This window comes from Echinococcus granulosus (assembly GCF_000524195.1).
Source record: "Echinococcus granulosus chromosome Unknown EG_S00003, whole genome shotgun sequence".
Classification (NCBI taxonomy): Eukaryota; Metazoa; Platyhelminthes; class Cestoda; order Cyclophyllidea; family Taeniidae; genus Echinococcus; species Echinococcus granulosus.
This window is the reverse complement of record NW_020170383.1, coordinates 1,399,450-1,414,240: the sequence shown is the minus strand read 5'-3', so window position 1 is coordinate 1,414,240 and position 14,791 is coordinate 1,399,450. Positions and strand designations below refer to the sequence as shown.

The 14,791-nt window shown below is 38.9% G+C and overlaps 1 protein-coding gene across 1 annotated transcript; it reads left to right on the top strand. All coding sequences in view use genetic code 11, as the record gives it.

Annotated features, from left to right (window-relative positions):
* Positions 1-203: 203 nt before the first annotated feature.
* On the top strand, positions 204-9,055 carry EGR_00837 (hypothetical protein; the record flags this gene model as incomplete). The annotated part of the gene is made up of 12 exons (XM_024490086.1): positions 204-230; positions 537-647; positions 1,974-2,015; positions 2,151-2,185; positions 3,570-3,617; positions 5,059-5,163; positions 5,692-5,772; positions 6,991-7,102; positions 7,499-7,585; positions 7,979-8,185; positions 8,784-8,957; positions 9,005-9,055. 12 exons carry the CDS (start codon positions 204-206, stop codon positions 9,053-9,055), a joined length of 1,080 nt encoding a protein of 359 aa, XP_024355489.1.
* Between the last annotated feature and the right edge of the window lie 5,736 nt (positions 9,056-14,791).

The following is a 14,791-nucleotide window of genomic DNA, read 5'->3' as shown; positions in this document are numbered from 1 at the left end:
ACATTCGACTTCAGGCATCTCATGAGTAACGAGTCCAGTTATCAACTAAGCACAAAGTAATGTAGGAAATGCTTACATCAATTCGTAAGCCACCACTTTTAGAAATTTCACGCCAATTAGGAGTGCAGAATTAAAGTTACTTAAAAGTGATTAAATATGGACCGCATGTAATCACAACCTATATAAAATATGAAAAGAGAGTAATGCAACTGAATAATATGTTGCTTAAAGTAAGCGTCTAAAATTAAACACATTATTGAACACTATACCTATCCACCAATTTGATATGCTACTTCCGAGGTAGAGCACTTAAAACTAGTCACCATAAAACGCTAATTTGTCACTCGATTCTCCAAGCGTTGAACTTTTGCAAAAAAAACTATTACATTGTCAGTGGAATGCGGTCTTCTATTTGGCATAATTGGTGGTAAGAATTTGACATTCGCTCATTTCGAAATAAAATGTGTGGGAACAGTCCTTCCCAGTTTTTTAGAAGATATATAATCAAGAAAATTTCTTGATTAACTTTGGAAAAGGTGTCTAGGAGAAATTACACATTTTACTTTTTCAGCAGAATTTCAAACGCATTTCTCAATCCACATGAAAGGTATAAATTATTTCGCATTGATGGCTGCAAAGAATTGCAAGTACGTCAATCTTAATGTGGGCAGGTCAGGGTTCCTGAAAAACTAACCCTTCACTTAGAGCTTTATAGCAGGTCTTACGGCTAGCCTTAAGCTGAAAAATATAATTACAAATGCGATCTCTAGTGAAAGTGTTGATCGTTGAGTAGTTTTCTGTGCCGATGCAAGAAGGCACAGCTCGAATGCTCCCTGCATTTGAGCTGCCGCATGAATACTACCAAATGGAAAATAACCTTAGTTACTATAATGTACGAGACTATGCAAAATCAAAGTGTTTAGCCCTCAAAATGCGTTAAACATCTAAAAAGTCATTTTGTGTATTAATTATCAGCAGTAAAGAATAATGTTTAAGTTGTTTCTAATACTGTCCTCAAAAGATATTGGTTCAGACGTTCTTAATTTCGGCGGAGTTTGACCTTATCAGCAAAATGATGCTCATTCTGGCGTAATTCATTTGGTTTTAAGTGCGTGCAGTGCTTTTTTTGGTACTTAAAGGACAAGTATCCTTTCGCACTACAGATATGCATTCTGACCTTTATACTTTAGCTTGTGCAAAAGCCTCAGACCAATGCTCTTTTTCCCCGGATTGTCAAATCTATGCCAAAATTCCTTAGTTTTTGCTCCAATCAGCACATGCAATTCCAATGGTTGAGATGTTTATGCATTTGAGGGCTTAATACTATCTTAATATACAATTACCTAGCAACAGAAGTTTGTTTTATGCACTTCAAGTGAAATTTATGACCTGAATTCAATTAATAAGACCTATTTCATTCGATGGCTCTGACGGGGTTAATGTTTGGGCTTATGTGTGACCTTTTTTAAGGGAAAATTGCATACGGCTCTTTACAGGGTCAACAAAGGGCTACACACTACGAAAATGGAAGCATCGCAAAAGGCCTTACAGATTCTGTCGTTAAATTATGCGGTTCTAAATGAAGTATGCTTTCCGATACTTTTACCATCTGGTCAAATAGCAGAAATCCATTGTACATTGTACATTTGAACATTTCACTTTTGAGTGTAGGGATTCGTCCCAAAATCACTACACAGGTACAAACGACTAATCTGTTCTGTCCAAAAACAAAAGCCGGCAAATGACATGGATGCTTTGATCCACCACTTAGGTTTTGTGATTGCTCATTTTATGCATAAAAGTGGTGCTTAACATAAAGAAGGTGGATTTCGAAAAGTAAAAATGAAGTTATTGCAATTTTTACTGTCGCCTAATCCATATAGTCAAGTCCAGAATTGTACTAGGTGATCAAACTAACTTGTTCGCTATGTAATGGAAGGCAAACCTCATCAATTTTATATTGCATTGTTAAGGTATCGGAACATAAAATCAGTCTTAAAATAGGAGGCAGTCAAGTTAATTGGTTTTTTTGCTTTGAATGAGATGCTATTCTCATGTTTTACTCATCTTACTTCCAATTTCATTTCGATGCAGCTCAAACTGGGAAGCTGCAAAAATTTTGGCTACTTTTGTTTTGTTTTTTGTTTCAGACACCAGAAAGAATGCGAGTGCAAAATGAGGAAATGTGACTTTGTGCACCAGACACCTTAACAGCTTTCAACAGTATTGAAACTCTTCGTAAAATATCCCAGATAGTAGTTGAGAATTTACTAAAAAGGGATGAAATAGGAAATAAGACATGAATTTTTATTTTCCAGGAGTGAGTCTTTGAGAGAGAGAGGTAAGGTAGGGGGGCCGGAGGATGACAGGGCACCACAGAAATTGTCATGTTTCGCAAGGTAAATAAATTAGTCACGTACAAGTTCGTAAATGCCAGGTCGGTTGCACCAGTTGAATTCCTGCAAACGTGACTAATGCCAAGCAGAAGGCGGCAGCAGCTTCTGCGCACTGAGTGGGTATAACTACTCCCGCGTTCGATGCAGCCCGAACGTCCGAGTGCGCCGTTCTACGTGACGCAGAGGTGGATGGATGACCTTTAGCCAAAAACAGCCACGAATCCAAAGCGCAGCCTGCCGCATATTCGGTGGCGTCTGTTATCTGATGCCCCTACGTCACAACTCTGGAGTTGGTCAAAGGAAAACTCATTAAAGGGGGTACATGTCTGACTGCTATCACGGACTAATCGATAATTTTGGTGCTACAGGATACCCCATTTCATTAGATGGGGTGAAGAGGCAATGAAAATAAAGGGCATTAAGTAGACAGTGTATTTCCACGCATGCCATACGCAATCGTGTGCCCGGATTTGTGCAATTTTCATAAAAACCCTTCATTTCCTAGTTTTTCCGAATTGTGAGTGGAAAAGAAAGTTGCAGTCAGTGAATTGGTAACATTAGCAAACTATAAACTTACTAATGCTGCAAATAGCTATTAGATGATGCTGTACTCCATTTTTACGTCAACCATGCATTTATTAAGGGTTATACGTCCATCTATCTTTAAAGCAAAGTTTAAGTTATTTTAAAGGGAAGCATGAATTGGGGGTTAACTTCTAGAACTGAGCATTTATTTGCATTTTTGTGACTTGTACCAAAAATTGGCCATTCCTCCTGATCTATGGCAGGTTGTTATTCGGTTTACGGAGATGAAAAATTAATACAGGTGGTAAGCTTTTGTAATCCTCTCCTTATTGTCACTGATAAAATTTCCTCTAGTTAAGATATCGAAAAGTTAGCAATAGATATCCAAGTTCAAAACTTTGTATTCAAGGATGGTGATATGGCACCGAATCACCACATCGTATAGCAACAGAGTATAAGAAGTTGTGCTAAATTAGCGAACTAATCAGTCATTAATTGTAACAGTTAATTAGCTAATCAGTTTTATGTCAGGAAGTACTGTTGAATGCAGACAGTATCCTTCTATTTTTACATCGATAATGTAAAGCCTACACTAACGTTGTCGATATTGTGCAATCACTTAGCCAAATTTTCTCTAAATTTTAGTAGAATGTGGAATGCACTAAGTTATTTTGGGTTTTATGACGCAAAACAAAGGTCAGGTCACAGTTCCCGTTGAATCCGTACCATTCTTAAAACTGTTTTTCAGACGATTCGGGTAGATTTTCAAAACCTTTAAAAATTCCGACCTTTAGTGGGTTCACTGGCTTGCAAATGGATAAATGATGGACAAAAATGTCAGCATTTTTATGTTGACAATTTCGTAATTAAGGGAAAAACATTAATACCGATAGGGTTTCAAGTATTCCCCAACCAATGCCACTGATAATTTGTTGGATTGAAAACAATGGCTCATCAAATTGTGATTAAATTCTGTCTCTACTTTAAAGCGGCTTTCCAGCTTTTTAAAATTAGCGCAACAAAGAAATAATGTTGTTCAGGCGATTAGGAGCTTCAGCCGTACCCAGTACAACCAGGACCACTGCCAGTACCAGGCATTGCACTGCAACAGTTCCCAATCCAAGGGCTGTTATTCCTTTTGAGCAAACATCTCCATGCTGCGCTTTGAGTATGCTAAGAAATTTTCGCCCAAACTTGTCATTGAGTTAACCAAAGGAGGGTGTGGGGATGGTAACTGAAATATGCGTACAATCACAGGGTCTTCATTCCATACCCCGAGTTCAAATTACAAAAGAATGGTGAGGGAATTCGATACACGTTGCAAGTCATGCTTACATGCTTGCTCTTAAGTAACAAATCTCGATTCTCCACGAAAACCTCCACTACCTATGTAATCCCCTTCCCAAACTACATACATGCTTGACAAACCAATCTTCTCGATTTAAGCGTCTGAAATCGGTGGTGGATGGGTGGAATGGTAGAAATTCTACAAAGTACTGTTTGATGTCGTACCATCAAAATGAAAGGAACTTTAAGAGCCATTCGCAAAAATGGGCAATTCTAGAAGAATTAAATGAGGTCTTAAGTAAAAATACCGGGTTCTTAATGCGTAAAACAGCTTATTTCACTTTCATGATTTGGGATTGATTTGACGGAGGTTTCTAAAGCAAAATTGCAAATTCGTCTGAATGTCTTCAATTAATAAATAACTACACCTGTATGTAAATGGAAGTTCAGGACATCTTTCGAAGCTTCAGTATTTATCTTGGCACAATAATTCCATAAAATCCGGTGATTTATCGTCTCTACTCTCCACTTGATAAGACACATAGGAGCGTCATACGACTGCCGTACGAACGGAGAATACTTCAATGGCATCAGCCTAAACGACGTATTTCCTTTAAGTGTGAATTGCCCTTTGATGGCTGTAAAGTTTAGGTTACATGTCTTTTTAGTGTTCAGAGGGTAGCTAGAAATTAGGTAAAATGAATACTATGTGTAGCAAAGTGTAGTTCATTGGTAAAGTAATTGCCTCCTCATAACCCGTTTGGCTTTAGAAGGAATGGAATCAGTATGGCTCAATAGTGTTGTGCCAAAAATAAATTAGTCATTTTTAATTCATGTCATTAAAATTTAGTTTAAAAATTCGAGGAAGTAATTATTGTAATTATGCCCCAAGCCATGGCACTAAAAATCATAGTATATTTTGTGATTCCCCAACTGATACTGTCCCTAAAGTGAAGTATGGAATGAAATGCTTAAGCGCAAGTCAGTGAATAAACACAAGTGTGTTGCATACGGGAGGGGAAGGAAGGCGATTCAACTGACCTTGGTGAATTATATGCTTTTAAAGAGCACCAAGCAGCGTTGAATACCTAATGACTTTGCGCCCTGCTGCGGCAATGATTCATCCAATCAGGCGAATGCAGCTGGATGTGTCCACGAACGGCTGCTTGCCAACCTCGAAGTGATCCATCACTATTATGCGTAAGTCACAAGGAAGAATCATTCCACCTCAGCGTTTCTGATACTCCTGTGAAATGGTTTCTTAGCAATTGGAGGCTCTCGATTAAAACGAAAGTGAATTGCTGATGCACAACAATTCATGGGCTTTTTAAAAACGCATTAGTGTACCCCGGCAAATATATGTACGTTTCGGTGACGTTGGCCATAAAATTATTACTGTCCACGGTTCGAGCGCACGCATCAGGTAGCTTATTACAGCTGCTAAAGCATTTCAACCGCTTAAACTATTTTTTGTGCAAAAAAGTGCACAAGAGCATCAAGTGGTTTTGGAATTCCCATTTGGATTTATTGAGCTTAGATTGGTAAATGTTGAAGACAGGATAATGTGTTCAGATAGCAATATTCACCTCAAACGAATTCAGCAATAAGTATTTTTTAAATAGATTTAGGTTCATTTTAGATAAAAATAAAGTCTCATTCCCAGAGTTTACAGCTACTCTTAAACGCTATTAAATAAAAACTGCTGAGACCAACTTTATTCAGCCAAAAACCACACATCCCATTTCATTTTAAAGGTCTGTGTATAGCAAAACAAGTTGGTGGTCTAAATTACCAGAGCATACCTGCCTTCTCAAAAAGAAGATGAAATATTCAGAAAAACGAGGTTCGGAACCTGACTAAAGGAGCGAAGAAATGCTGCCGCACACTTGTTTACTCAACTCACAGATAGCGAACCCACATTTCCCATCTTATCTAAGTCAAAAATTAAAGGATAACTTGTCTAAGGTCCTCTGCAGTTGCTTCTTAAAGATACCTAAAATTCTATGCTTAGTGTTTTTCGAATGCTTTATTATTCAAACAACTTTTATACACCCTCTCAGAGCTTCACTATCACGAATTTTAGGGCAGATTACATGTTATTGCAGCGAAGGGATGCTAGGCCAGGCGTATATCCCTGCTTTCGAAAGGAATACCAGAGGTGCGCACTCCAAGATGCACTTCATAATTTAACTTATTTCCTACATGAAAAAGAAAGCTATTTTATCCAATCTACAAGTGGAAGTTATAGAATTTGGGAGGAACAAAAAAAATGCATAAATTTAACCTATTGCCTAATTTTTTACTGAAATCACTACTCGCATTTTTAATACCGAATTATGCAGAACGGGACAACAGTTGCTATGATCTATCAAGTACTGGAAATTATCCAGCTGTCTGGCCTTCTTCCTGGAACTACTGATCGTGTAATACTTGGGATCCGACAAATGAACAGACTTGTGCGGCCGAATTGGAAACACTTCTTTAGCAATTCAACATCAAAATTGCTTGTTTTGTTTAAAATAATGATGAAACTAGAATAGGGACTTTTTGATTAAGAATTACGGGTGCAAAGGCGTCTACCCACGGAGACCTTGCCTTGATCCTGGAAAAGATTAGGAAGGCAACACATGATCGAGCATACACGCAAGATTTACGCAAAATTATATTTACATATTTTGACATTGGAACAGTCGCATTTGCAACGATTTACCTAGGAACGGCTGTCTCAGACTTGGAAAAACAGTTTCTTGAGCATCTAACATTTCTGTGTATTAGAAAGCAGGGTCTTATCGAGCCTTATAAAAATCAAATGGTTTCGATGCCTATTAAAGTTAACTGATTCTTACGCTATTTGCAAACTTAGTTACGGCCGTAATATGATATATTTGATGAAGGTAAAGTATCGTGATTATTAGACCGAATCGCACCACTAAATAAAGCAGCTCGCAGGAACCCGGGTCTCTTATGCGTGTGACTGAATGTGAAATGCAGACCAATAAAGACTATGAATGGAAACACCGATTAAACTAAAACAAATTTACTGAAACTGACTGAATAGGGCATTTAAATGTTATACTTAAAGAAAGGAACTTTGAAAGAGTGTCAAACTAATTGACGGACGAGATAGTGCACATTGTAAAGTTCTGCTGCATAATAATTTCAGAAAATCAAAAAATACAAGAAGCGGGAGATATACTAAAAATTATCATTGCGTAGGAAAAGTGAAACTGCAGGCGGGAGGGGGTTTTGGAGGGAGGCACTTCTATTTATATTACTTAATTCTATAAGAGACGGGTGGAACAAACCTAAATGTAGATTATTATTTGAAGGAATACAGGATTGATACACGTAAAGTATTGGCTTTTGTTTTTTTCGCAGTAAGTTTATTGGTTCAAATTTTGTTGTAAAACTGGACTACTTAAAGTGACAAGTGAATTCAGAATGGCAGATTTGCGACCAAGCATTCGGCCATTTACATGGAACTTTACCGTTAAGTAGCCATTAACTCACATTTTTGGTAACTGCTGTAGCATTTACTTAATTGCAATTGAGAGGACTGACAATGATTCGCAAAATACACATAACTAAGGTGAAATAGGCAATTACTTTTCTACCTTAGAATCCTCCATCAGCAGTATCACCCATTATCAGGTCTTTTGTAATTTTCACTGCCATCTCACAGCATGTCCTTGGAAATCGCAGCAGATCTGCAGCCTTGGCATTAATAAGTACAAGGACGTGCCGAAAAGTAAACTTTGGTAAAATGAAAGCTAGACAGTTTAGTCAATCTAGCTACCAAGCATAGGGCTTTAAAAAGCCCATCAGATATAAATGCTTCAGTTGCCTTTAACTTATTTACTTGTTTTAGAAATCAACGCAGAGCATTTAACCCAAATTTTCGTGACAAATGGAGACTTCGGAATGCACATTCGACATTAATGATTAAAAGCGCTTTACATACAGCATTATACTTCCTCGTATGTGGAAGCGCTGTAGCTCCCCGAAACTTCCCTGAAGACGAAAGAAGCCGTAATACTCGGGTAGAATATATACATTCGACATACAATAGGGCTTAGGTCTACTGGCATGGCCAAAAGGCCAGCCCACTCGGCGAGAGTACGATGGTGGAGCCCCTTAGTGATTTATTTCCTAAATCCTGAGTTAAACAAGCAACCAACGTATTACAAGTTCACCTAGGTGACCACTAGATGTCGACGCGATTTAAACAAAATTATTAGGTATCTTTTTGAATGCGTCAACTTTATACAATGTGTGGACAACTTCTGTGGACAACTTCCACAGTACTTAAAAACTGAATTCACAGTTATATAACTCGAACGTGTGTGGCTTTCTGTTTTGACAAAATGATATAAACCATTCCAGGTTATATTCTAACAATACCAGTTTTCAAATTCCCCAAAATTACTCAACTAGGATCCACAAATTGCTTCCTTTAGGGGTACACTGCCCATGTATACATATTTAATCTAGGCAATACACAAGCTAGGAAAAGCATACATTCTCCGCTGAAACTCATGCAGTGGCAACGCATTACTACATTTTAGCATTTGGGAGAGCAAAAGATTTGTACCTAGCGAAGATAAAAATGCACAGTCAAGAAGACGCCTTTCAAAAGTGATTAATTGCTACAAGATGGAAACTGAGACAAATGATGTACAAATACTCACACCCTGGAGTGTTTACATTTGTGCAAATCTTGGAAACGAAAACGCTCCAGCCATGCATCCAGTTAGTTAACCAATTCCCGCGTTATTTGTTTCCTTTCACAATTTGAGTGTTCTGATTACTTTTTGAATTTTTACCCTTTGAAGATAAACCACTTTTGAGGCAATTAGGCTAATAGGCTGGGCTGCTGTTTTCCATTTGCAAACTAGAATGCATGTTTTTAAGAGCAAGACATGAGATCGAGCAATCAGATTATTCCAGTATGCAAAGGGACTGCCATTATGAGGACAATTTATTGTGGAATTTATTCAGCTAAACATAAATTTATCCACACATCTAGATTCGTTTTACTAACCTTTATTGGGGTTATGCTAACACAACAACTGACAGGATGTAATAGTTTCCCTTCATATTTGACACCATTTTCAGGTGGGAAAATTTATCAAGGGTATCAAGAATCTGTGAAAGTTGGTTGACCCATTTCCAAGCTACGGGGTATTCATGTGAAAATGCCTCCGCGGCGTTATTCTGACCACGAAGGGATGCCCAATACATATCCCCTCCTACCACTTTGTATTAGTGTTAATATTACTCGACAAAATACAATTTAACGCGGTATTTGAAGACGAGTGAGGAATAAAGCAGCCAGGAAATAAACCTTTAACGCTGTTTGACAGACTTTAAATTGAAAATAGGGAAGTGGGAGAGTAAAGCTAACTCGAGAAATTGTATCAAACCAGTGCTCGTACTAGAGGAGTCAGGTCAAGGTGTGCTTATTGAATTGCACGACAGACGGAATCAGATGTGCTAGCTGTGTGTGGCTAATCCTAGCGTTTCTTTATGCCCGCACAAAAGGTAAGGATCGCTTTCTATGTCTGTGCTCTCCTAGGAAGATATTAGATGCACACGTAAGCAAATGCATGGAACAAAGAAAGTAGTTTTCTTCAATGCTTGTTTGTTCTACGAAGCCATCGACTAGTTCCCTATGGTGGAGATTTCCACTTACGCAAGGTCATTGACTGACTGGACTGGAAAAGGCACTGCCATCACCTGAATGAATCTGTATCATCTTAGACAACGATTCTCACTGGATCAAATCAATGAGATTTGATAGTACCACCGGGAAATTGTGCTGTTTTCGAGATCATTTAGGCGATTTTGCCGTAAGAATTAACGCAAAAAGTGGTTATTCCTATTTCCATATCTTGCTTTGTGTTTCTATCTTTGAAGAATTATTATACACTTTGGATGTTATAGAGTTATGTTTTTTAAGCCAAAATGTTGGAGGCGTTCATTATGTGAGCCAGAGTTGAGGCAAACAGATTCGAGTAGGTCATTTGGCTTGACGACTTCCGCTAAGAAATGGAATATTTCGGACATTATTGCGCAGAAGTTTACCGCATATGTAGATCGGAAAAGTTTCCAACAGGTTTCAGTGCTATTTTCTTGAACATTGCGTGTGCAAGCTAGCCCTAGCATTGCTATTACTAATTTGGACTTCCCAATTTTTACAGGAAAGTATGGCCAAGATTTCCAGAAATAATTCAACAAAATTAAAATCCCACCACTGTTTGTGCAAACACTTCGAGGATTATGGATCATACTTATTTTTTAAACTACTTGGATGGTCTATTTCTTTTTATTCCTACATACAGTGTAGGAAATTTCAATTTTAGTGGGATTGTAGCCGGAACACCATTTGCATTGGTTCGCATGAAAGTGATTCATTCAAAGCTTACTGCTATCCAACCAAGTGCTCGTGTCACGGAGGGCATAAATCCCACAAATGATGACTTGTCAATTTCATAAGAACATTCGTCTTCCCATATTCGCCATTGGTGAGTAAAAAGTCTAATGAGAACTTTCAGCATTTTACATATTTGATTTAAAAGGAGAAGGTTGTTTGTTCGATACATCAAGCGGATGAAGCCAATATCCCATAGAGAGAATGCAAATAAAACTTCGAAATCTCGGCATTTTACTCAGGCAATATTTACGATTGCACGTGGCGTAGGGCCTTTAGTCTCCCCTTATGAAAAAATTAACTATTCCCTATTCAGTGCAGCTTAGAAAGATCACGAGGTAATATATGAGCCTCTTTCCATCAAAAAACGGTTTTGCGCATCAACCTGTCAAGCTCTTCTACCTGCTTGTTTCTCTTGTGGAGACCGATTAATAGGGGGAAGGAGGTGTTATAAATGACGCGTCTAACCATGAAATGAAAGACTCAGTTTACTAAGAATTCTATCCATAAACATCAAAAAATGAGGAATATCTCTTATTCGAATTTCGCCAAGCCTATGGCTAACAGCTTTTGGAGAAAACGAAGTTGTGTTTTGACCATAGGCGAAATGAAAGTAAATTTCTACGCAATTTAGACTCAAATTTAAATACTATTTACACGAACACAGGGTATGGGACATAGTAATGGCTGAAAGAATGATGGTTGGATGGAATACTTTTACTTCATAGAAGAAATTAGTTTGAAAATTGCTGAGCCAGATGAAGCCTATTATTCCCTTGTGCTGTGCCAGAGGATTTAGTTGAAAAGTAGCCAGATACTTTAAGATTCACAAATCACTACCATTGTAGACGACAGTGACCAGGCCAGCACTAATTTTTCCACGTTGACACAAGCCAATGTTGTGTTAAGCTGTGTTGTGGATAAGGAAAATGCCGGGTTGATTTATGCTATTTGACCTCAGCAACGCAATAAAATGCAATCCACTGGAATAGATCGGCATCTAATCGTCCGGTCGGCAGGGTTGGGCCATGGCGACGGCAAGTTGATGATGCTGCCGCTGCTGGAAGGTCGGTCATGTGTGTATTCGCATGTTTTGAGGTCGACTGGCAAAGGGCACAAGTTGGCCTGAATTTCATTGCCGTTTGCACTCATGGTGACATAGGTAGCAAGGGAGCCCGTTCAGATTAGGAAGATTATGCCTTAGGAAGGAAAATCTGCACTCTCTTCTTGCTACAAGCCTTGTGTTCTGCCTATTTTGTGAATTTTCACCGGTCTCGAAAAAGCAAGATTTTAAATATTTCTGTTCCTTATAAAATTAAACTTTTTGGAATTACTACTTTAATTTGAGAAAGAAGGCCTGCTCGGGGGGGGGGGGAATTCCTATGCAATTTCTGGAGTCTCAATTTAACTCAACAGAGTTGCTTCAGTAGTGGAGCATTGAATTCAGCATGTCTTCCGGTAGTCTTAATGAGTCCAAGTAGTATGGAAGCACATGCATTACTAGCTTAAAGAAAATTCGAAGGGCTATTACCATGGCTCGCAGTCCATGCCCTAGGAGAGGAGTACGATCTGTGGAGACTGAATTGTTCGTAGAATTAAACACGCAGTTGAATAAAACATCGATTTGCCACGTTTACATACCTCACCCTCAAACCTTCAAATAATGTGAAACAGATAAGTACATACTTGTAAATTCATTGAAGACTATTTACAGGCGCAAAACATCCTATATAGAAGTTTAGAAATGCCGTTTGAATCACACTGATATTTCGAGACGATTCGCAGCTCCAAATAAGGCTACTTCTTTCGTACATAACCCATTTTAGGGATAGTTTTGTCCATCAATTGAGCGAAGCTTGAAACCTAGTTTAAAATCAAATGCATCTTTTGAGAGTAAGCATCTAATTTTTCTACCACCTGAAGATGTTAGTGCGATGACCCATTCGCTGATGGATGTACTGCCAAGGCAGATTGTACTTCCGAATGCCTAAAGTCATCAGCAAAACGCCACTCAAGAATTCATTTCCTCTAATTTTGTAACCGATATTTATGCTATTTGCAAGACTGACATTTGTTGCTGTTAATTGTTGTTTTTCATCCGAGGCTGACGCAGACTAGTTGAAAAATCATGGCAATCTTTTTCATTCAATCATTACTATGTCCAGGGTGAAGATCAGCATAGCACTGTTCCAATGAACCACCTCAACTATGGATAATAAATGTGAAAAATTGAAGGAATAAACAAGGAATTGTTCAATGGCCAATGTTTTACTTGAATAGAACCAATATCTTTTTAAATAATCAGTAATAACTTCTTCAAACACTGGAAGTCATATTGTTCGAGTGGAATATTGTCATGACCAACACGATTTGTTTAGGTCTTAAAATGATAAAAATAAGCAAATGGGAAGCACGAATTAAAGAACTTGAGGAGTTTATTAATTGCCTCCAGTAACAAATTCAGTGCTTTACTAGTTACCTCCTTCAGTAGGAACATTAAGGCTTTGACTTATTTACCAATTTAGTATCGCAGTCGAGATGTGTCGGTGTTATTCGCGTGCTAATTTAATGATAACTTTCATGAGTGGTGGTATTCATGCAGTCATTAAATTTCAAAAACTTGAGTTTTGCAACCACAAATTTTTTAACAAAGAAAACAAAGAGTTACATGGAATAAGTTGGGTAATCCCCATGATGTCTTTAGGTTTTTTATTTAAATAGTCCAGCACTTTTTATAGAGTTAGTATGTGTTGTGTAGTGCCTCGGCACTTCCCTGAAGATGATAGAAGACGTAATACTCGAGCAGAATACATGGATTTGGCATACAGTAGGGCTTGGAGCTACTAGCATAACCCGGAGGCCAGGCCACCCAGCGGAGGCACAATGACGGAGCCTTAAGGTGGCCCTCCTTTTCAAAATCTTCCGCTGAAGAACAGAAAGGGACTCTCAACAAATAATTGGGGTACAACGTAAAAATATTTACAGCTCTGCGAAGTAAAGAGCACTTTCTGAAGCTTGAAACTGAAAAGATGTATCAATGTATATGATGGAAAGAAATGATCACATTCTCTTCGGGAAAGTGCACTGCCACAAGATGGGGAAGCAAAATAAGGAAAAAACGTTTATTCCAAAAATGCCCAAACATTACATGTTGATGCCTGGTGCCATCTTCCACGTTTTTCACAATGCTTCAAGTCCACATTTTAATAATCTGCAGGCCACCCAGTCCCTACCTGTCATCTGTACTCGATCTACAAATATACTTTACTTGGAGTAACTTTTTATTGGATTTTTTTATATAAATATCGTATCGAGTAATCGACTACAAACTGATACTCAAGCAAAGGTATGCTCGAAGTTTTTTATTTCCTGTCCATCACTTTTGCAGCGGTATGACAGAAGCAGTTGCCGTTGGGCGGACCACAGGGGTTATCTAAATAAGGCAACATTTTCGCCTACGTGCAGTCTTCTTTTTGCATAGTGGCTACCTGGACCGTAACGCATTCGTTTTCATATCCACTAAAGACAACTAAATCAGCCCTGGAAGCGGCATCACAGTGTAGTCGCAGCAACAGCAGCAGCAGTAGTGCACAGTGGCTTACACGTCCGCACCAACCAATCGATCGCTCGCCACACCAGTGACCTTGTTGACCTGCCCGTATGCGTGCATGCGTGCAAACACCGCCATGATTGGTCCTCGAGGGTGTGCACATGTGTGGGTTTGGAAGGAGAGGGGACAGTGGGCCCAACCACGGGGATGTGGATATGTGCACACATGCACACACCAAGCGCGCGGACGTATGCTGTCCCTGCGCTGGGCGTGGGTGATGGGGCTAGGCCCCCAGGCGATCAATTTGTACGCGTACATAACACATGTCTATGCCTGGAGGTAGTTTGCGCTGCCTGTGGAAACACTGAAATTGTTGTCTAAGTGAGGGTGAGTGTGCAGGTTAGGCAGACTACAGGCCCACGGCAAGACAGAGGGTGCGGTTTATGTTCTACTCCTGTTTCTAGTGAATATCTCTTGAGAAGAGGGACATTGACGACTGCTCCACGCGAAACCGCGATTCCATTCACCTTTTATTCCTACAATCTTTCATGCACTCAAGGCAGTGAACTCACACCGAAATAACTCCGTAATCAGTGCTACACA